The sequence below is a fragment of the Danio rerio genome, chromosome 24 (assembly GCF_052040795.2).
Source record: "Danio rerio strain M-AB ecotype USA chromosome 24, GRCz13ab, whole genome shotgun sequence".
NCBI lineage: Eukaryota > Metazoa > Chordata > Actinopteri > Cypriniformes > Danionidae > Danio > Danio rerio.
Window position 1 is genome coordinate 5,396,723 of NC_141044.1, and position 24,945 is coordinate 5,421,667.

The window sequence follows — 24,945 nt, forward strand, 5'->3', positions numbered from 1 at the left end:
TCCCAATGTTGGAAAACAGTAGTGATTGACATCCATAGCAAAAAATAAATAAATGAAAAAAACAATGGAAGTCGATGGTTTCTGTTTTCCAACATTCTTTAAAATATTTTTCCAACCCAGTTTGAGTTTCCTTCTTCTGCTAAATGTAAAATAACACATTTTGAAGTATCTTGAAAGTTGGCAGCCATTGACTTTCATAATATGTAAGTACTGCTTTCCAATGCTGGAAACCAATAACCATTGACATCATAGCAAAAAATAAATAAATAAATAAATAAATAAAATAAAAAATTCTAAATACCATGGAAATCGATGGCTACTGGTTTCCAACATTCTTCAAAATATCTTTAGATCAAGACTAAATTTCTTTCTTCTGCTCAACACAAAAATAATATACTGTATTTCGGAGAATGTTTAATGCTGGTAGCCATTGGCATCCATAGTATGGAATTAGTGGTTTCCTATGTTGAAAACCAATAGCCAATGATATTAGTAGAAAAAAAAAAAACTATGGAAGTCAATGGCTACCAGCTATAACCATTCTCCAAAATATATTATTTTGTTTTCAGCAGAAAAAGGAAAGAGATGTGCATTCTTACACTGATTGCTAATAACTCTCAAGCATAGCCATGTAAATGTCTTAAAGGGCTCGTTCACCCAAAAATGAAAATTAATTTTTGAATATTAATTTGAGTATTAATTACTCAGCATCATGTTGTCAAAATCTATTTGTTGTTCTTTAGAACACAAGTTAAGCTACATTATATTACATTTGAGAGCTCCCTCATCCTCCATAGACAGCAATGATCCTGCTGGATGTTCGGAAAAGAAAAGAAACATTGTCAAAACTAATTTCCTGTCAATACAATGGTTCAATGTAATCATATGAAGCCCTCAAAACACTTTTGTGTGTCAAAAAACTGTAAATACAAATCTGTTCACCAATATCTTTTCTTTCATGGCAGGGTGTTCTACAGGCAGTATGACATATTGCCACTGGAATAAGCAGTGCAACACATACGCTCCCTGATCTGATACAAAAGACATTGGCAAATAAAATAGTTTTTTACTGTTTTGTTTTGGCATTCAAAAGTGTTCATGAAGCTTTATATAATTACAGTTGAACCAATGAAGTCATATGGAATGTTAGGACTATGTTCTTGATTTACTTTCTGAATTATGAACATCGAGACAATTTCTGTCTATGGAGGATGAGGGAGCTCTCAGATTTCCTCTAAAATATCTGCATTGGTATTCTGAAGATGAACGAAGGTCTCAGGGGTTCGGAATGACATGGGGGTGATACATTAATGAGAAAATTGTCCTTTTTGGGTGAAATAACCCTTTATTCAATAGTGAAAAGCTATAAACAACATACATAAAAGCTAGAAACATCTGCGTTCACTTGAAATAAAAATGAAGTCATAGTCATAACTGGTCATAAACAGGTCAAAACCCAACGGGTGTGCATTTTTTGGCTGTTACCCCAATGCTGTTCTACACGCAAGCTCCTTTACTGCTAATCTGGTGACTTAATGTGTGCACATCTGGTTACATTTTGACAAAATCTGGACTTTTGAGTGTGTTTGTTTGAATGCTATTCTTTTTAAACAATTAACTTTTTTCAGTATTTGTTTTTATGCTAGTTTAGACTTTGCAAATGTAAGATCTGAAACAAAAACTATGTTTACACCTGAAGCCTATTGCATACAGTTGAATTCAAAATTATCAGCCCTCCTGTGAATTTTCTTTTTCAAATATTTCCCAAATTATGTTTAACAGAGCAAGGATTTTATACAGTATTTCCTATATTATTTTTTTCTTATTTTTTATTTTCAGATAGAACAAAAGCACTTTTTTAACATTTTAAGGTCAATGTCATTAGCCCTCTTAAGCAAAAGTAATGCATTACTGTATGTTACCATCAAAAGTAATGCATTAAAGTATTAATTACTGTCAAAAGAAATGTGTTACTGTATGTTACTGTCAAAAGTAATGCGTTACAAAATTAGTTACTATGAAAAGTAATGCGTTACAGTATATTATCTTCAAATATAACGTGTTGCAGTAATAGTTACTGTCAAAAGTAATGTGTTACAGTATGTTATAGTCAAAAGTAATGTGTTACAGTATGTTATTATCAAAAATAAAGTGTTACAGTAATAGTTACTGCCAAAAGTGTTGCATTACAGTATGTTACCTACAAAAGTAACGCATTACAGTATTAGTTACTTTCAAAAGTAAAGCTTTACAATATGTTATCGTCAAAATAAATGCGTTACAGTATGTTACCATAAAAAATAATGTGTTACAGTATTAGTTACTGTCAAAAGTAACGCGTTACAGTATGATATAGTCAAAAGAAATGTGTTACAGTATGTTACCATCAAAAGTAATGTTACAGTATTCGTTACTGTCGAATGTAATGCGTTACAGTATGTTATGTTCAAAAGTAATGCTTTACAGTATGTTATCATCAAAAGAAATGCATTACAGTATGTTACCATCAAAAGTAATGTGATACAGTATTAGTTACTGTCAAAAGTAATGCATTACAGTATGTTATGTTCAAAAGTAATGCTTTACAGTATGTTATCATCAAAAGAAATGCATTACAGTATGTTACCATCAAAAGTAATGTGATACAGTATTAGTTACTGTCAAAAGTAATGCGTTACAGTATGTTACCGTCAAACATAATATTACAGTATTAGTTAGTCTCAAAATTAATGTGTTACAGTATTTTACCATCAAAAGTAATGCTTTACAGTATGTTACAGTCAAAAGTAATGTGTTACAGTATTAGTTACCGCCAAAAGTACTGTTACAGTATGTTACCATCAAATGTAATGCGTGACAGTATTAGTTACTGTGAAAAGTAATGTGTTACAGTATGTTATCATCAAAAGTAATATCATTACAGTAACGCATTACTAATAATAACTAGCATCACTGTCCAACATTGCTGAAAATAGATGTCTAATAGGCGTTTTGCAGTTGAGCAAACGCATACAGACATAAACACAAACATTATATAGATATCTCAGAGTGCTATCAGGGTACCATGCTGACTACAACTACCTGAATTCCAAAACTACAAGCATGTTAAGAATGTTCACAATTAACTCTGACGTTTGTTTAGTCTGTAAAGGTAGTGTTTGTTTTTCACAGCTTGTAGTACCTAACAGTTTACACTCCTGCATACACATGTTTTTCCTCCTGCATTTGGGAGGTCAGCTTTTAAGAATTCAGCTCAGGCCGAATATCACTGGGAAACGTGTAAATAAGGTCATGGCATGCTGCCATTTTGGCCGTATCATCCCTCAGACAATTCCGTGTGGGTTTGTTTGGTCTGGAAGAATTTAGAACAATGCAAGCAGGGTGATTATAGAGAGCAAAGGACAAACAGTGGAATTTCATCACTGGTACAATATGATAGTGAACGTGTTTTCTGTGTAAACCACAAGCAGCGGCCGCTCACCCTGTGGAATTTCCTGAGGGCCACCAGGCATAGTGCACTATTCATCTAGGGGTCTTCATGAATAGTGCATTCAGTTGAGAGTGTGCGTACGTGTGCGTCCGACTCGCTCTCTCCGTTGAAGAACAGTAACGTCACCCCTCTCTGTACTTGAAAACCCTGTGGTCATCGCCCGTCCGAGCTCTATTTTAATCTGGTCAATTGCTGCTTTGACTGTGGTGGTCACTTTGTCTTGTGTAGTGTCCTGTCAGGGCGTTGAGCCTGTGTCATTAACAGGACACGTTTGTTTGTGTTGGACTTTCTGGTAGATTGCCTGCACATCCAAAATTGAAGGTTGGTTTTATCCCTCCGACTGCTCCGTAGATTGCGGTGGAAACTGTTTTGTTTCGGTTGGCGCAGAAATGCCATGTCTACCATTGTGTTTGTGGAAACTAGAAAGACGGCACGGCTTGCATCATTCCGATCATCCCCGCAAGTTTGCCCGAATTCAAGCTTCTTGCGTTGTTTCGATCGGTGGGAAAAAAACCTTGTGGATTCTGGATTAAAACCACATGTCATAATGCTGTACATCTGGCTTCAGCAATTGCTTTTGAACCTGGGCATCATGTCAAGGGTTTTACTTTATTGCACCGTAATAAAATAAGATTCATGTCACCACATCTGAGGTGGCCGCCTTCAGACTGAGACGATCTGCTAATTTAGTGAATGAACGGACATGTAAATCATACGTGCCTGAAAACTTGCTTTGTTTATCTTATGGTTTTGGTGGATTTACAATTCAGTGGAAGATCTCAAGGCCTTGATTTCTAGTGAAATCTATCGAGGGTCTATTTAAATGACACTGATTTGACCGTTCACTTATACAACACAGTTCTGGTGGCCTGAAAATGCCATGTTTTTTCAAACCGAGATTAAAAGTGATTTTTTTTTTTTATGACACCACTGTTGTCTTTGTGTAAAAGCACAATTTTATGAAAACAAAGATGTCATGTGCTTATGTATTACATTTTTCAACTCTCCTAGACTTAAACGGTTCAGTTTTACTAGTTTTGAATCCACTCAGAAACTATTCTTCATGTCTGTCGGTAGCCCTTTAAGCTTAGCTTAGCATAGATCAAAAATGACAAAAGAATTTTGGTACTTTTCCTATTTAAAGATTAAATTTTATGTACATTCACAGAGAAAATAGTACAATGTTGTTCCAAAGAAGGTACAAACCCTTGTCACTGGGGTAGCACCTTTTTATGGTGCAGAATTGTACCTTAAGACAAATAAACAAATTTGTACCATTGTAGTTTGTACCTTTAAAGAGATCATTGGTACCATGAGAATCCAAAATGTACCTTTGGTTTTTAAAACCTGCAGATACAATATTGTACCTTTATCAAAGGTACAACTCTGATCCATGAAGGTATCACTACAGTGACAAGACACTTCGTACCTTAACAGTATCAAATTTGTTCCTTAAAGAACTATTTAAAGGCATTTTGCTTTATCCAAAGTGCGACAAATTATTTTCAGTAAATATAAAACATCAAATTCATTTATCAAACAATGTTTTTAAAAAGTTTATTTTTGTGCAAATGCACATTTTCCATTTATAATGTTTTATTAAGGGAATTATTCATAAAATCCCTTTGCCTTTAAAGTAATATTAATTTTCATAGATATTGTAATAAAGGAGTTGTCCAACACTTATGTACCTTTTTATGAGAACAATTGTATGCCTTCATTTCAATTGTAAGCTACAGAACAGTATCATAAGAGGTATTTTCTCTACCATATAAGGTACAAATTTTACAAAGGTACAAAACTGTACCTTAAGGAACATTATGTATAACACCGTGCACCTTTTTTTCTGAGAGTGTAGTTACATTGTGTACTAAGAGTTATATATTATATTATATTATATTATATTATATTATATTATATTATATTATATTATATTATATTATATTATATTATATTATATTATATTATATTATATTACGATGTAACTACAGAAGAAACACACTTTAAATAGGAAAATTAATAGAAGTATTTGGACATTTTTGAACGAGACGTTAATAGTCTACCAGAGTCCTGCATGGGTCCTTTTTGGTAAACCTGCACCTACCCCGCACCCAGTGTTGCCAGGGTAGTTTTAAAGATTAAATAAATATTAATCTATTATTTCTCTTGGTTGTCTCTCTCGAAACTCTGCAACACCCTAGAAGGTAAGCTGCCATCAAAGCTTAAGTGTAATACAGGGAAGAGACCGGTTACCATGATGTTGTTTATTGTGGATCCATGTGAACAAGAGATGTTTTGAAACTGTTTTGGTCTCTCTTCAAGTCAAAAATCAGCTTCTAGGACATAATTGTTGTGTAAATGTACACACTAACAGATCTATAGTTCATTTTTGCCAATGAAAAGTGGTTTCAGATGCTTTTTAGATCAGCCTATGAATGCAGACTATAGTAAAAGGTTATTAGGAGTAAAACATGTAATGGCCTAGGGCGGTAACCTAACAGTTCCTAATTCCTGACGAATGATGCTATCTAAAACTGCACAGATGCCAGTGTGAGCCCTGCAATTTTCAACTGTGGTCAGAGCTTCAGGAACATGATGAGAAATCCATACGCAGGTTGCTATGGAAGCTTGAATAGATGTAGGAAGTCTATGGCTGATAGTCTGTCATGCTAATAATCTAATCTGATTCAATGATTTATGCTAAGCTAGGCTAAAAGTTCCCCTGTCAGATCCTGGTATCGACTGAATAGATTTAAAGATCTTAAAACTCAACTCAACTCTAGAAGAGTTGTAAAATTAGGTTAAAAAAAAGTGCTTCTTTAAATAAAAGCCTACTGGCATACAGTACAAGCACTTGACAAGCAAACAACAGTGAGGTTAGATGTGGCCACACAACACTTGTTTCTTGTTGGTCAGACGCTTCTGCCAGACTTCCCACTGTTTTGAGGGTTTGAGGAACCGCACCATGTATTGGGAGCGAGATTTAAGCTTTTCAGAAGAGATGTAATTGAAATTGGAAATGTTGTGTCTGGGCATACCATAATGTCAACGCTTCACGCTATATTTTACATCCTATACTTTCTTTTACAACACACAGGCCTTTTAAAATACACTCCATTGTCTTTCACAGGGATTATTGGCTATGCCCCATACATACAGAAGCTTGTCAGCCAGTGGGACCTTCATGATAACGACGACGATCAGCTTTTCTACACGAAGATCTACGTGGATCCGATTCAGAGGGTCAGTGATGCAACGAGCCTTAAGGCGGTTTGTGAGAACATAAATGTGCTTGTAAACTTGACCGCATGCACTTATAAAGTTCGACAGCAAACAAACTGGTTAAAAATATGCAACTATAAACGGTTTACACGAGGACAAAGGTCGCACGGTCACTTTTACTCTGTTGTCTTCTCATCTGTATTTTAGGAAAAGCTTAACATGACCTTGGACCACAAGTGTGAGATTTTCCAAAATTTGAATGGAGCTCTGGGTGAGTCAAAACGGTGTTTAAAGGTTGTTAGTAAAGATTATTATTTTTCCTGCATATATTGCATCATTCATATTGGTTTTCATTTAATTTTCCATGAACAATTATAGTCTTTATTCTTGGCAAATTGTCATGGAGGAGATGTGACATCATTAGCATGGTGATTAGCATTAGCACTGATTCTAAATGGCTTATTTATCTTTATTTAAACATTCTTTGAGACATGGGGATATTGTAAGAACTCTGTTCTGGTGATTTTTGGATGTTTTAATGAAAATAGCATGCATATGACTCCTTTAATTAGATGTTTAACTGGGTAATGGACTTCTTTTTTTATTTTGTAGTGTACTCAGGTTCTTTAATGATCTTATCAAGATTTTTTTTATCATTAAATAACATTTTAAGTACTATTTTTGATTATTTTCTGTTTCTGTAGACCAGGGGTCACCAATCCTGGTCCTGGAGGGCCGGTGTCCCTGCAGGGTTTAACTCCATCTTGCCTCAACACACCTGCCTGGATGTTTCAAGTTTACCCAGTAAGACCTTGATTAGCTTGTTCAGGTGTGTTTGATTAGGGTTGGAGCTAAAATCTGCAGGACACCCGCCCTCCGGGAACAAGTTTGGTGACCACTGCTGTAGACCCTTCTTATCTGAATGCAATGCACCATTTAAATAGCTGTGTTGTATTGTTGACTAAGAAGTAAATGTGGATAAATGATTGGCTAACAGTCTAAACATGTAAGTGAAGTTTAATTATACACAAATTTTAGGAGGATCACATGCTTACGATTGACCACAGCTGGTCCCGCATTAGATAACACAGGATTCACCAATCATATGAACCCTAAAGCACTATAAATAACTAGAGTTCCTTACCTTAGTTATCTCCTTCTTGAAGAATCCACCCTTCCACCCCTATTTCTCCTTCTGTTCCCTAGATAGGGTGCAACGGTGGTTCAGTGGCTCAAGGACGTCACTGGTTCAAGTCCATACTTGGCCAGCCGATGTTTCTATGCGTAGTTTACATGTTCTCCCCGTGCTCGCCACCAGGTTCCCTGGTTTCCTCCTACAGTCCAAAGACATGTGACACAAGTGAATTGACTAAACCAAATTGGCACTATACAGTAGATGAGCTCTTAGCCAGACTCCCACCTATGCCTTTCAGTCAGCAGTTTATCTCTTCATAGCAATCCCTATAATCTGCTTTTAAACCAGGGGAGTTCTCGAGATTTACCTAAGCTCAAACTCCCCTCTCGTCTTTCAAACGGGAGGGAGCCCTGAGCTCAGGGCTCTCTCTCAGGACAGCATGTGAAATACACTTTATAATCAATCATCAGCTAACTGTGAACCCTTGAAACATGTTTGAAAGCTTGCCAGGAGAGCCACTGATGTTTTTCAGCACAACAACATTTTTGGCCTTGTCCTAGAAGTGAATACATCCTTTAAGCTTAGATGTGCTATATCTAAATTTTTCTTTTTCCTTCTGGACACATACTTCTACAGATATACAACACATGCTATTGTTGAAAACAAAATCTGTTTTTGAATTTAGATGAAGTTCTCCTGAAGTTTGGCACGGAGCGAGTACGCGTGAGGAACACCATCTACAATAGTCTGCCAGCAGTTATACATGGAAATGTGAACACCAAGGTAAAAACCCCAGTACGCTTCATTCGAAATTAAAGACTGAACCTGTATGTTATACAAAAAATGTTCATTTGGAGTATGGTTAAGAATCCAAAAAGCTTAACAAAGCAAACTTTTTATAAAACTGCTACAATGGATTTTCATATTATGTTGCCATAAAATTATTTGTTTAATGAAGTAATTAATATTGTGCGTTTGCATTGAGTGCTTGCATATACATAACAATTGCATGCCTAAATTTGATTTATATGGTTTTGTTTTTTTTTTCCTTTGTGTTTTTTGAAACTGCACTCTAAAAATTTTTAGTTTTCACTCGAATTTGGGACAAATATCAGAATTAAAAAGAGCCTTATTGCCAGGTATCTTTACACATAAGTGGAATTTGTTTACATGACAGTATAACAGGACAAAAACACAGATAATAAAGGAATTCAAAATAGAAAGTACTAAATAGAGTATGAACATATATTTTTGTATATACAATATAGAAACCGACAGATATATGTACACAATACTGTATGTACAGCTACACATTATGTGCTAATTGAAATGTAAACCAAGTATGCTGTTAAATAAATAAGATCATGTACTGCAAGAAATGCTTTTCTTACAAATATATTTTTTTATGTTGTTTCTAGTCCAAATATCTAAAAATCTGTCAATGGTGTAAAATGATGAACAAGATTATTTTGCTTACCCCATTGGCAGATTATTAACTTGTTTTACCTGCTGTAGTAGGTAAAGGAAAAAAAAAACTCTTTTAGATTTGTCATATTATTTCTTAAAACAAGACAATATTTTTTTCTTGGTTAGAAAATGCTTGTTGATTTAGGTCTTTTTGGATATTTGGACTAGAAACAAGTAAGAAAAGACATTTTCTGCAGTGTGGACGTTGGATATTAAAAATAGGTTTTAATACATATATTTTTTTTGTTTATGCAATCATCCAATTGCATTTCCCCTTTTTCATTAATGTACAGATTTAAAGCAGGTTTACAATGAGATTATAATAGTGTAATTTTCAAATGTTTACATTTTGCACACTACTGATTATTAATAGCAACCTGTACATATATTCATATTCATCTATTGTAAATCTCTGTTCATAGCTAACACAACCTGAATATAATGTTCACAGTACATCCATCTGTAAATATGACCATAGTTTTTCTATAACTGCACTTTATAACTTATACAGTACCTGTATCCTGCACTTGCTGCTATTGCACTGCTGGTTAGACCTAAACTGCATTTCGTTGCATTGTACTTGTACATGTGTAATGACAATAAAGTTGAATCTAATCTAATTTTCAGGCCTCCAAAACAGCTTAAAAGAATAGAAAAGTGTATTTATTTTTTGTTGAAAACGGTGCCATGTATTACTCTAATACTCTTTTACAGTAAAGCAGCACAGTTGTTAGATAATAAAACAACCCCCTGACTGTAATTGTACAGTAGATTAAACACAAGGCAATCTTTTGGCCAAAACTTTTGCAGTCAATCCCCAACTCCCTCTTCCCAGCAGTTTGACATTTTAACAGGATGTCTGCATGATAATGTAATCTCAGCCCCGTGGAGCTTTTCCTTCTGCACCTCAGCGACAGATTAAACAAACACAGCGGCGTGTGGAGTCATCTTCTCCTAATACCCAACCATCTGTGCCGTTTCTAATGAATAATCATCCTTCCAGAGCTCACCCTTATGCTCGAAGTCTCATTCAAGCTGCCCAGTGTCCATCCCCGAGGATCTCTGTGATCTCCAAGGCTTTTTAACACGCCCCGGGGAGTACAGATGTTCTCGTAAATACTCAAACAAGCTCCAATAAAAAGTAACAAGACTTGAAGATACACAGTAGCAGCTTAGAGCCAGACCGTGAAGCCAACACTTTGGTTTATGGCTTCTTGTCACTTGGTATCAGTTAGTACGTTTACAATGACACCAATACTCTGAATTTAACACTGGTACTGCCAGAATTACCATAGTGGTTATTCAGACTGTTCTCTTATAAGTCATAGACGTCATATGGTCACGTCATATTTACATTCAAAGCATCTATTGAGATATTAAAATTAAAGTTTAGAATATCTCTTGTCTTATTTATCTGAATCATCTCACTAAAAACACAATCTTTTGGTAATATAGCCTATAATTGTATATATAGGATATTCAACACCACCCGCAAACGTCCGTGCCTCACTTTCATTTTCACAAACAGTGGAGAAGGCTTTTTCAAGACACTAAATTCTGTTTTAAAAGACACATCTGAAGTAAAGTGACGCTTTTGCCAATAGAAATTTATGTTTTTGTTAGTAGGAAGTTGCTAGGCAACAGAGGCATGCATATTTAAAGTCACAGGAAAAAGTAACAATGCATGCAGTCGTTTTGGCTATGGTAACTAAAGGTAGAAATAATACTCATAATTCTTTTGTGTTTTGCAATTACAATAAAATAACAATGTTTGAAAGAAATATACAAATATTTAGGATAAGTCAGCATATTATAGATGTGTTTTATTTCAACAAAGGAGCTTACATTTCAAAATGAAGACACGTGGAGCATACCTATTTTAGTTGCATTATTGAAGTGCAGTACAGACAACTTAGGGTTCTTTCCCAACTGTAGTAACCATTTCCTTTGGTTCTGTTTCACACCAGACCCCAACCCTAACCCTATTGAATCAAAAAGCAATCATGTCACAACATCCACAGCTGTTGGCTTGACAAATCACCTGAACCTACATTTTGATTAACGTGTGGGAAACTCGCGTGCATAACAAACAAAAGTAAACAAAGATCATAGGAAAAGTCAGCAGGCAGTATGGACCTCCTTACAACTTGTTTGTCCGCGATCTGCCATATTTGTGGTAAAGTACCAGAATGTACGTCGCATTTGGGTCGGCATGAGTTCAGTTCAGGTTCTCAGCAAAAATGAACTGCCCCAGGGTTAGTTTTAAAGCATACCGAGACCACCTCTAGGAACAGGTCTTAGTACTCTTGTTTGGTCCGAAGTACTTTTTGCAATCGGGTAGATTCAAAGTTGAGTCATGCTCTCACCACAAACAAAATCGTTTCAGGGTTTATTTAAAAGTGTATTGAGACCACCTCTTTGAGCAGGTCTTGGTATGCTTGTTTGGTATAAGGTTGGGTCAGGTTCTCACCAAAAACAACTACTCCATGGTTAATTTGAAAGCGTACCCAGAACACCTCTTCAAACGGGTCGTGGTGCGCTTGTTTGGTCAAAGTACATTTTAGCATGTGTTAGTTCTAGGTCACTTATGTTCTCACCAAAAACAATCTGCTTTTGGGTTCATATGCAAGTACAATTGTCCCTTACACACCTTTCCAAAAGAACTGCACCAAAAAGGCATACAAGCTCTGGTACAGTTTAACCGAACAAAATGAGGCAGGTGTGAAAGCAACATTAATCAAACTATTACCACCATGTAGAAATTTTCACCACATTTTACACTAGGATAGTCCATACACACGGCTGTTTGAGACTATATTCTCAACACAGGACCAAAGACACCTGATTCTCCAAGTGCACACACAGTGAACTCCTTCACTAGAAAAAGTTTTACAAATGCTGTCCAGGAAATGTGGATTTCTTTCCATTCGGCTTCCAGTATCAAATTCCATTAAAACAACTCTCACCTATCATTCCTTACTTCATACTCTCATCCACTACCTCAGAGTTTGTCGCAGGGGCATGAATGAAATGTCACTGAATGAACGTGAAACTGCTGAACTGCAGTAGAAGTGGAGAAATTTCAAATGAAACACCCGAATAGGCATGAAACTCCGGACGAAACATTGGATGGCATGATTTTGCTGTGTTTGGCTTAATTGTTCTTGGGTGGCACGCCAATATATTAGATTAATCTAATACATTAAATAAGTAAGCTAACCAAAGTTTTTATTATGGGGAGAATACTCTACTGAAGACAGTCAATAGTACAGTTCCTCAACCTCAATATTAACCCATCAATCTTCACGTAACTTGTCCCAAAGTATTGTCTGTGAGCCAGAACTTTATAGTAGCTACAAACAAACCATTGTTTACTCAGCTCAGCAGTAACCTAATATCAGATGTTTTAGTTGTGGTTTAGTTTATACCAATTGAGATCCTAAAAGGGAAACGTAGTTCACACCTATCAGTTTAAAGGGGTTGGGGCAGGTCACCTCCAACATACACATAATTGATTCAATCTTTCAGTGATGATGTAATGACGTTAAACAATCTCTTTACTACAACAAGTAAACTGGGAACATGAAAGGAACATTCTAAAAGCAACTAATTAATATTATTATTGCCGTTCTAATTAAGGTAAATGATTTGATTACTGATGTCCATGTAAACGTGGTCAGTGACCTATTTTCTGTCATTAACGCTTAACCAATTGACCTCACAGCACTTGAGGTCATGACCTGGGCCTCCAAGGGATTGTCGGTCTAAGCAGCCAACTATGTTCAATTATCCACAACTATCTAACATGGCTAAACGCGAAGCAAATTTAGAAGGGCTGCATCTGGACACCATCTGGATAATGTGGTTGAGGCTGGATTGAATTGAAGATCTCCTCCTTGCTGTTACATTCGAACTTTCTGTAATGGAAAGCAGCATGACGAGAGTGTGCACAGCTCTCCTGCTAAAATCTGCATATAACTGCCAGCGAACAAATTAACAAGGATTACGGGCTAGCCTTTCAGGAAACGGAATCTCAAAGCTGGGTTCCTGCAGACAAGTATAGGTAATATACAGTTGTAAATTAAGGTGAGCGCAACATCGGTTTACACATCCAAATAATATATATTTGTTTTGGGTAGAAGTATCATTGTTATCATTGTGACAAATTCCCTTAGTTCTTGTATGTCTGAGGAAGAAATTAAACATATATATTAATGTATTTTCAAGACAATATCCGAAACCTCTGACTGTACATCCATTGCAGAATAAAAGAAGTTTCAAACATACGTGAAACACACATGAAATCTGGTATTAGACCTTAGATTACATGCAGGGGCACCACTAGAGGGGGTGAAGCTAAGACAAGTCTAAGGTCCTATGCGCGTTAGGAGCCCCAGGAGTTACTATTAGGGATGCCCTAATACCACCCTAATACACCCCCCTCCCCCAACCTCTAGCCTTTTCTTAGGGAGCCACCCAAACATTTCTTTCATGGGGTCATCGTTGATGTGGTTTATGTTTATGTGATTTAAGAGGACACAAAATTGTATGACGACATGAGTATGACTTAGTTGTACTCATACCTTGTATCTTTGCAATTCAAAACGCTTTAGTCATTCCTAGTGGGATCTTTTGATATTCAAAATAGGGTAGGGGGAGGCGGACATCACAAGTTGGAGGAAGCCATTTCCGGGAGATATGTAAATGATTTGCGGGAGTTTGCGGGACAAATCTGAGGAAGTAACTGGAAACTGGTGCGGTGGGGATAGAGCGGGGTGCGTGACATATTTGATAAGACATGCGATTTCCAGGAGATTATCATTCGATTGCGGGCATCCTGGAGTCTCTATGCATATGCGGGAGACTCCCGGAAGGGTAAGGCTATAGAATTACAGTATGTGTGCACCATAAAAACATATATCTGCCTTAAATTTATTAGTCAACTTTTCCAGTCATCTCAACAACATTTCAAGTCATCAAACAGACACAAAATATTAAGTTAAACTTTGTATAACTTAAAAAAAATGTTGAAACCTGACTAACAAAGCAACATAAAAGCATTTGTTGTCTCGACTTTTTGTTTTATATTTTGTGTGTGTATGTGTGTGTGCGTGTGTGCGTGTGTGTGTGTGTATGTGTGTGTTCCATTCAACTTATCCCTGCTGAAAAATCCAGCTTAAACCAGCCTAGGCTGGTTGACTGGTTTTAGCTGGTCGACCAGGCTGGTTTTAGAGGGGTTTTGGCCATTTCCAGGCTGGTTTCCAGCAAAATCCAGCTAAAACCAACTTGACCAGCTTGGTTTAAGCTGGACATAGCTGGTTTTGGCTGGACTCCCAGCTTGGCTAGGCTGGTCAAGCTGGTTTTAGCTGGTCATCTCCCAGCCTGACCAGCTAAGACCAGGCTGGAAATGGCTGGAAACCAGCCTGGAAGTGGCAAAAACCCCCCTAAAACCAGCCTGGTCGACCAGCTAAAACCAGCCAACCAGTCTAGGCTGGTTTAAGCTGGATTTTTCAGCAGGGATCCATTTTGCAAGTTCTTGTGTTTCAATTACCATGGTCTATACAAGGGGTCTCCAAACTCGGTCCTGGAGGCCCAGTGTCCTGCAGATTTTAGCTCCAACCCCAATCAGGCACACCTGGGCTATAGCTAATCAAGCTCCCACTAGACAAGGGGTGTCCAAACTGCTAAAGCTGCGGTCACACTGAACTTTTCTCCCCACAGACTTCTATTCATACGCACGCGAATGTGTCAGACCAGAAACGGCAAGTTTCGCTGGTCACTGCATTTGAAAGTTCAAGCTTGGTGAACTCTGACCTGCAAAATTGCATCACTTGACTGCGTGAGACCAATCAAGAATCACAACATGGCCTGTCTGGACAGATATTAAAAATATGGAGCAATTTACTTTCTCTCTTACTTAAATGTCTAATCATCTCTTTTAATCCAGCCCCTTTTCGCTGCGCCGTACGACAGAATTTTGCCAGCTCAAACTCCAGTGTGACCACAGCTTAATTCTGCAAATTTGAGCTCCAACTTGCCTCAACACACCTGCAAGGATGTTTCTAGAAAGTCTAGTAAGAGCTTGATTAGCTAGCCCAGGTGTGTCTTATTAGGGTTGGAAGTAAACTTTGCAGGACACCGACCCTCCAGGACCAAGTTTGGACATCCTTGTACTAGACTTTCTAAAATCACCCTTGTAGGTGTGTTGAGGCAAGTTGGAGCTAAAATTTGCAGGAAATCGGCCCTCCAGGTTCGAGTTTGGGCATCCCTCATCTATACTGTTTGAGAGACAGGAAGGCATTATATTATAAAAATAAATATAGCAAATGTTTGTTAATCAAATAATATTTAATCTGGGGTCACATCACAGAGGGTGTGTCCCTGGAAAGATGCACACCTTTATCGCAACCAAGCAAAGATAAATATTTAAAGAATTTGAGGCAACCTGTTTATGGTAACAAGCGAATTAGTTTCAGTATCTTGATCTAAGATTAAAAACATGCCGTTCTCATAAGCCAACATCAAATAAGCCAATTTATGTATTTATTTATTTAGCAAGAACACTATATTTCCCCTTTAGATGGCTTAATCTGCTTAATCTGCCTATTTAAACACAAACTGACCTTCAGTTAAAGTTTCCGTCCCTGCGACGCTGTCCTGTAAAATCCCAGCTGAGATACAAAAACGCATTCTTTGATGTGTGCAGTGCTACAAAATACCAGTCCAGCTATAATTACAGCTCTACTGACAGTAGTTTATAAAAATGTGACAGCAGGATTCATTTTTGGGTAGTTGTCCTGACCAAAATTGGATTTAACTACACGCTGGGTTCAAATATTGATGGACATTTCCTTTTCAGGAGTATGTCGTCATGAATATTTTAAAGGTTTCCTTTATGTAAATACCTATTTGTTGTTATTCTCCACAGGTATACTTTAACTACCTGGCCAACTACATTCCCAATGCATGGAACTATGAGCGCGGCTGCACCATCTGTGACCAAGACATGGTGGATTTGTCTCAGCTTAAAGTGAGTCATCCAATGAAAGCCACAGTGGCTGTTTTTGTTCTTTTTCCTCTCAGCACCATAAAGTTCTACCCTAAAAGCACCATTTAAAGAAAAAATGAAACATTTCCAGCTCTATTAATACATGCCTGTAAGTGAATAACTAGTTCCTCTTCAGTTTTCACTTTGAGATAAGCCAAGAGAAGTGAGGTTTGGGAGTCGTATCCAACAGTAACAAGCGTCTTATCCACCCCATGTCCCTTCACACACTCCTTAAATGCCCATGAGGAGCCACTTGAGGAAGAGGAAGCTGTGCACTGCTGTGGTGCAGGAAATGGCTTTTTGGGTTTTAGGACGGTTTCACTTACTGGGGTGTTGCTGTCAACCAGACCTCTGTTTAGCGGGTGGCTCACTGTGGGGTTTTATCCACAGGGCAACTTACAGTGGTTGTTCTGAATATTTGTTGTAGGGTTCAGCTAAGGTTAACTTGAGCGCTTTCTATTAGGCTTGAGTTACTTATGCGGAAATAATTTGTGTATACCTTTAAAAATAAAGGTTTCTAATTGAAATTAATATCCTCTTTTTCACTATCAGTCTGGATGTTTCTGTTTGCTTAACCATTATCTGTTGTTGTGGATGTTTTCATCCACTCTGCTGTGATTTTGTTTCTTAATTTTTCCATAACTGTTTACTGTGTTTCAACTACTAGAAGGATATTTGGTGACAAATCTTATTTATTTTTTTGAGAAACACATATTTTGCGAAAATGCTTTGAATAAAAAAAAAAAAAAAACCTTAACAATACACTCTGGGCAAATTTACCATTCTTTTGTTATGTTTGGAATAAAAACATTCACTAAATTAAATTCAATTGCTGTAAAATTGCATCAGATAATTTTTTTTTTCTTTTTTTCATAAATCTGTTAATTAACCTCAGTCCTGATCAAAACTACTAAATTGTTTAGAAAATTACAGTAATTATCTCTTTAATTGCCAAATTCATAAATGATGTCCCTGATTTGGTAAAAAAACACAAAATGGCGTATTTTCAACATAAAAATAATTTTGTGGACTGGATTTTTTGCCTTTTATCAAAGTATTGGACATGTGAAACTACATTTCGCCATTGATGCTATGTTCTTGACTAATTTTCGTTTTATTTTCTCCCTATTTTACTGTTGGTGGCTGTTTTTGCCCAAATGACTTCCATTAAAACCACTTTTGATGGTGCATACACGGTCTTTGTCTTTGTTTTGTTTTTGTTAATTCACCCAAAAATGAAAATTGTTATTAATTACTTATATTTGTGTTGTCCCAAACCCCTGAGACCTTTTCTCATCTCCAGACCACAGATTAAGATGTTTTACATGAAATTGAAGAGCTCCCTCATCCTCCATAATGGTCCCGGCTCATTTAAAGATCCTAAAATAAAAAAAATTTAAAAATACCAAAGAACATTCATTATTTAATAAACCAAAATTAATTGTTTTGTTTTATGAGAACACAAAATAATTCTCGTAGCTTCATAATATTTTGATTGAACCAGTACAGTCTGTTTTAAGGATGTTTATTTGGCATTTTTTAAAACTTTGAATGGATAGAGACCATTTCGGTCTATGGAGGATGTGAGAGCTCTCAGATTTCAAACAAAACATCTTAAATTTGTATTCCAAAGATGAACAAAGTCCTTATGGGTTTGAAACAACAAGAGGATGAGTAGTTAATAACATTATTTTTTTGTTTTGGGTGAACTAACCTTTGAACACTGGCCTATTTGATATCTTCTTAATATTGTCAAAATGTTCAGGCTGGTTGCATGATGGCATTGCTTTAGGCTGTGGTGGATTGTGCTTCTGTCCCAAGTCAACAGATCCCAAATCCCTACTGCAGTCTCTAGTTATGTCCTGGACTATCGGTCACAAATCTGAGCATTTTATCTTCCTCCAGGAAGAAATTGTATGTCCAGTCACTTTTTAAAACTAAGGCCACAATGTCCCTAATCAATCTGCATGATACATCATGACCATAGCACAAATGGTGCACATTTAGCAAGGAAATTACAGTGTGTACATGTTTTTGCATTGAAACAAAAGCAAGTGAAACAAAAAGCCTATTTTAATGCATCAGACCCATTTGATTTATTGCTAGAAAACAGTGGAGAGGGTGATGAGTTGTGGCCCAGCCCATAGTCTGTTGTTTTTCAGGATGAGGGAGTGGCTGGGTCGTGCCAACCAGTGGTTTTGGGCTGCCTGTTGAAGAGCAGGGGACAAGGGTTCAAATATTCACACTGCTTATGCTGAGGTTGAAAGGGCCCGGTTAAAGGAAACTGTCCTGGTCTAGACTCCGCAGAATCCCCTGTGTCTCCTGTTTAGTCCCCGCTCTTCTGTCGGTAACAATTTAAAGACTTTTGGCTGGCTCGTATAGGACACTCCCTTCAGCAACCCAGAGCCAAGGTCGGAACTGGGAAATTACACGGTGCCACTCAAGCCCTGTTTCATCTAGTGTGCTGTGTAGACTGGTCAGGAACCACAAATGTAGTGGTGACCGATCCGTGTAACCTTAAGCTCAATGTCATGGGAAAGCAGCTTATACTTTCTCTCAGACCTCCAGCAGCGATGCTTGCTACAATATGTGAAATATAAGGATAAATGGTATCATGATGATATATTATATTGCTTTGCTACAACCTAATCATCATCAGCAAATTGGTTAACGCTTGTTGTTTTTAATAATAATTTAAATAAAATAAAAATATAATTTTATAAATAAACCAAAATAAAATGTGTTTGTGTGTAGCAGGTCTGCTTTAAAGAGGAACTATTGCGCAAAAATCACTTTTATAAGCGGTTTTAAACACAGCTGTGTGGCAACCGTCTGTGAATATAACCAGCTTCTAATGGTAAACATTGGTTAATTTTATTTCTTATAATCACACTTGATAAAACAGTCTGCAGAAATGCTTTGATTGACATTCTCCCTTTGTACGTGTCATCAGAGGGGGAAAGCCCCGCCCATTAGTGATGAGTTCTCCGTCATTAGCATAGACAGCCCTGGATGAGAAGCAGCCTCTGCCATTAGAGTTTTGAATCTGCCACATGCTGACATAGAGGCATTTGTAGCTCCGCCCACTTTTGAAAAGAGGGTTTGGAGCACAATCTCATTTGAATTTAAAGTGACAGTCTGAAAAATTACATATTTAGCAATCAAAGCCTAAAAGGAGCAGCTTCAAGGAGTTACAACACAATATTTGTGTGGTATTTTGACTTTTACATATTTTCAAAACGGGCATAATAGGTCCCTTTTAAAGAGATAGTTCAGCCAGAAATAATGTTAGTCACTATTTTACTCACCCTCATGTGGTTCCAAACATTTACAAAATAAGATATTTTTAAGAAAGCTGAAAACCAGTAACCAAAAGTCAAAGAGAAAGTCAAAGGCTACAGGTTTGCAACATAAAAAATAACAAATAAATAAATAAATATACATAGAAGAATCTCACAAAGGTTTGAAAGAAGTTAAAGGGTGAGTAAATGATGACAGAATTGCCTGGAAGAGAAATATCCAGTAATGCAAAAATGCAGATCAATAGAAGTCAATGTATTATTAAAATGCTTTCATTTAAGATTACATGAGAGTAGGAAAAGTCTCCAACAATCCAAAGGACATTTTTATAATGAATTTGCAAACACGTTTTTAATATTCTAAACACTATTTTATTTAATTTCCAACTAAATATTTACATTTACAACGCAATAAAATGACTCCTTCTGTGTTATTTTTGGTTATACCTCCCACCCTTGGTGAAACCATTGTGTATAACCAAACTACATGAAGAGATATTAATGTTTGGCCAGACGTTTCTCTTTATCTAAATAGGAATTTCCACAAGTGACTGTTGGTGTATATAACACAATTTTCTTTTTTCTGAGATTTTTTTTTTATTATACGCATGGAAGAGAAGTATAGGGTAATGAAAGAATACAGAATAATATTTGCCAATTAAGTCAATGTGTTATTAAAATGCTTTAATTTAAGATTACATGAGATAGGAGTAGGAAAGGTATCCAACAATCAAAAGGATTGCAAACATTGTTTTTAAATTCTAAACAATATTTTGTTTAGTTTCCAACTACGCTACCTGACAAAAGTCTTGTCGTTGATAATTTGGAAAAGTGGCAGAATTTCAGATTAATCATTTGTTAAACTGCATCCCAATCATCACTAATACTGCAGAAAAACCTATTGGAACCCGCATGGACCCAAGATTCTCACAGAAATCAATCAAGTTTGGTGAGGGAAAAATCATGGTTTGGGGTTACATTTAGTATGGGGTTGTACAAAAGATCAACGGTGGATGGCAACATCAGCAGCCTGAGGTATCAAGACATTTGTGCTGCCCATTAAGCAGGTCAAGGTGCTTCAGGATTGGCCAGCCCAGTCACCAGACATGAAAATTATTGAGCATGTCTGGTTTAAAATAAAGGAGGAGGCATTAAAGATGAATCCAAAGAATCTTGATGAACTCTGGGAGTCCTGCAAGAACGCTTTCTTTGCCATTCCAGATGACTATTATTAAGTTCTTTGTGTCATTGCAGAGATGTATAGTAAAATAAGCATAATCTAAGAGACTATGCCTTTCATATAAGCCACTTCTGATACCAATTGATCAACTAGAAGTCAGGTTATTATTTGTTGTTCCTACATTTTGGATAGGCGACAAAACTTTTGTCAGGTAATGTAAATGTTTACAAAGACTACACAATAAAATGACGCCTTCTGTAATATTGGTCGGTTATACCTCCCACCCCTTAGTGAAAACATTGTGAATAACCCAACTGCATGAAGATGTATTAAATGTTTGACCAGACGTTTCTCTTTATCTAAACAGGAGTTTCCACAAGTGACTGTTGGCGTATACATCGAGCAGCCGACTCCATTCCTGCCAGAGTTTCTCGAGCGGCTCCTGAGTCTGGATTACCCCAAAGACAAATTGAATATTTTTATTCATAACAGCGTGAGTGTCTGTCTGGCAATGAGAAGCATTTCTGTTTTTAGAGTCTGATCATTGTCGTTTCTGCTCTACAGGAGGTTTACCATGAGAAGCACATACAGAAGTTCTGGGAAGAGAACAAGGATGTGTTCGGCAGTTTTAAAGCCGTTGGCCCTGAGGAGAACTTAACTCAAGGAGAAGCAAGGAACATGGGCATGTAAGCGTCCCTTTAATTTAAGAGCGACTCTTGAAAATATGCAAATAATGAAGTAAATTACAATGCAAATCTAAGCCTTCAACATTTGATCAAAGATTAACGTTTGCCACATGTCAGCACACTTTTCAGCTCCTTACAAAGTAAAAAAAAAAAAAAACACAGGAACAACATCCGACTAACCACAAAGTAGTAAATCTGCCCCTCCTATATAGCAATATACAGAAGACGTTCCTGTGAACCCTTCTATTTGCTCTCAGTTTAGCACTCTACCAAACACTGCTGTCTCCAAGATTCCCAGCCCAGCTCCAAAACACTTTCGATCCACAAGCATGTCTGCTTTTATACTGTGACCCTAAAATCACTCAACACACTTGTGGTGGCTTCAGACTACACAATAGTTGGGGTCCTTGGCCCTTAATGACAGGTTCTGCTGTAGACCAGCTGAAGAACAAAACTAATGTGAAGAAAACTGCCAAACATGGCAAAGATAAAGAAAGTATTGGTGTATTAGACAGAATTGCATAATGGGGACAGTTTTGTGAAGCTTTTATGATGACATGGCTTATGATGAGAAAACGGTCACATGATAACATTGATTACATTTTCATGTAAAATGTTTGTGTTTTGTATTAGTTTGTATTATTGTATTAGTTTGTGTACTGCAAATTTGATTTGCACAATTAACCTCCATAATCCTTTACTGGGTGAATTAACCTATATGGCACCAAATATAACATGACTACTGCTTCTGTTTTCTTACTGCCTGTCTGTGTTTGGCATGAGTGGATGTTGTCATGGTAATAATAGGCAATTTGTTTGTCTTAATTAGTAGTTTAGTAGTCAGAGCAGGCATTTAAATGTTTGTTTCAGACACCTGTTATTACTGTATGTTTCAGTGCAGAACAGTAAGGATACTTAATTATTTACATTCAAACAGAATGATTCTCACAGTACATGTATATTGATTTATTTTTTTTTAAATAGGTACAAATACAGTTGGAATTTCATTTAAGTTTAAGTTTTGACTTAGATGTTGTTCTAAAATCCCTTATAGGACAAAAGAGCTTTTACAGTTGGCCTAGTACAAATTTGATGATACATTTGTGTGTTTATATTATTATAATGATGACACACATTCATAGGCTACGCTACTGCATGTAAAGGAATTAAATTAGGCATTTCTCATTTAAAATACTACTATTCATTCAGTGGTGGAAAGAGTACTGAAAAATTCAACTCAAAATCAAACACTTTATAATAACTACACACTATGAAGTATTTATTAAGCATTAGCATCTAGTTAATTCATCATTTGTTAAGCATTAACTCTACATTAACAAGCAGTTTATAACTGCAGCTACAATTGCTGTATTCTTGACTTACAACCACATTTATAATGTGCTTAATAATTGTACTTTCATACTTTGTTAATGATTTATTTTTCATTACTAAATTGAGTATTGCATTTATGTTTTTGTCCTTGTTTAGAATTTAACTCAGCCTTTAAATGTCAGTTATAAGGGATTTATAAAGCATGAATATCCCTCACTTTAGGTTACAAAACTGGATGAAGTTGAGTTAATAAAGCATTTATTAACATAGAAAATAACTTTAGTGTGCCTGAATATTCCGAATTATAAATTTTAATTTTAATAGTTCATTAATCATTTACTAACTCATTCTGAATGATCTTAAAAACAACCAACTATGCTTAAACGATTGGTTTGTAAATAATGCGATACTTAATTTAGTAATGAAAAATAAATCATTAACAAAGTATTAAAGTACAATTATTAAGCACATTATAGATGTGCTTATAAGTCAAGAATACAGCATTTGTAGCTGCAGTTAAAAACTGCTTTCTAACGTCTATTAATGTAGAGTTAATGCTAAACGAATAAAGATTGAACTATTTGCTAATGCTTAATAGATGGTTCATAATGTTCAGTTATTATAAAGTGTTACCCTATTACACTGTAAAAAGCATTTACATGTAATTCATGAATGTGTATAAACGTAATATTCTGTAGTGCATTTAGTTATTGCCCAGCAGGTACACAACGTCATAAGATGTTAATATTAGGTTAGATTTAGGTTGTGATGTCAGGTGACCAAAATTCAAGACTAAGGACTTAAAGTTATTTTGACGTCCAATAACAATGTCAAATGGCATTAATACTTGGTTGATTTTAGGTTGTGTTGAAAAGTGACCAAAATCCAATGTTCAGCCAATATTGTAACCCAACGTCATATTGATGTCAAATACTGACATTTATTCATCAGGTATGGCAACCAAAATCCAATGTCTGATATACCTCCACACAAACATCAAGCTGTAACATCATTAGATGTTGATATCTGGTTGATTGTAGGTTTGAGGTAACTCATAAGACTGACATTGAGTTCTGATGTCAACCTGATTTTCATTTCCAAACAAAATGCAACGTCACATGGACATTGGGGTACAATGTGAATCTGACATAATGTTGACGTCTTGTGCCTGCTGGGTGTTTAAGGCCAATTTGGTCATCATACAGTAAACATCCGTCATCTTCTTATCAGTGCCATGCATCTAAACAGCCTCTGGGTCAATGCGTGGAAAGATTTTGGACGTCTTCTTGGACATTTTTAATGCCTCCAAACAGTTTGCTGTGATTATAAATCGCCCATGTCTTGAGGTAGTTCGTTATAAAGCTATTAAACTTCTGTGTGCTGATTTTTTAAATCCCCATAGACAAGAAAAAATAAAGTAGTGACTGCAGGTTGAAGGAAAGTAGTGGAGTAAAAGTACAGATACTGCACTAAAAAGTACTCAAAGGAAAGTAAAAGTTGACATTATTAAAACTGCTTCGTAAATTACAGAGAAAAACTACTTACAGTAGCTACCTTGCTATTACGTTTATCATAACTAAAATCCAAATATAGAAACTAAAGTCCTACATGTGTGTACTGATCATCAATCTTTAAAGTGTTAAAGAGAAACATCATTTTGCATAATGTTTCCAACATTTATTATGTCAATCTTTCTCATAGGGATGTGTGCCGGAGAGATCCTTCTTGTGATTATTTCTTCAACATTGACGCGGACGTGATGCTCACGAACCGACAGACTCTGAAACTCCTCATCGAGCAAAACAGGTACAGTAGATTCCCTTTGATGCCCAGAATATCAGCCCTCTGGAATCTTTCCACAGTGAGCGTTCTGTCTCAGGGAACAGACTTGAATCCCTCAAGTGCTAAAACCACAGGAACATAACAGCCGGCTGAATGCGAATCCCTCACGTTTTAAAAATAAGCACGAGTGGCTTCCTGTTTTCCCATGGTGCATAGAGACGGTGCTGTATGTCGCATAAACTCTTAAATCGCCATGTGACTCACAATAAAAAAATGGCACACAAGCTCGAACTCGGTCACATTG

At 36.4% G+C, this 24,945-nt stretch overlaps 1 protein-coding gene and 1 long non-coding RNA gene across 16 annotated transcripts in view; one reads left to right on the plus strand and one right to left on the minus strand.

Moving 5' to 3' along the window:
- Positions 1-24,945, minus strand: part of LOC137489281 (uncharacterized) — a 602,555-nt gene that overhangs the window by 228,442 nt on the left and 349,168 nt on the right. For all 10 annotated transcript variants that reach the window (XR_015524713.1, XR_015524716.1, XR_015524720.1 and 7 more), the window contains one exon: positions 7,857-8,046. This is a non-coding gene — a long non-coding RNA (uncharacterized LOC137489281). The remainder of the gene's footprint in view (positions 1-7,856; positions 8,047-24,945) is intronic.
- plod2 (procollagen-lysine, 2-oxoglutarate 5-dioxygenase 2) overlaps positions 1-24,945 on the plus strand; it is a 78,423-nt gene that overhangs the window by 31,220 nt on the left and 22,258 nt on the right. For all 6 annotated transcript variants that reach the window (XR_015524244.1, XR_015524245.1, XR_015524246.1 and 3 more), the window contains 7 exon segments: positions 6,621-6,733; positions 6,920-6,983; positions 8,533-8,630; positions 16,243-16,344; positions 21,209-21,334; positions 21,406-21,527; positions 24,561-24,665. Coding sequence is in view for 2 of the 6 variants with exons in the window: in NM_001089464.1 (NP_001082933.1) it covers positions 6,621-6,733; positions 6,920-6,983; positions 8,533-8,630; positions 16,243-16,344; positions 21,209-21,334; positions 21,406-21,527; positions 24,561-24,665 (730 nt within the window). In the remaining 4 variants the exon portion in view is untranslated.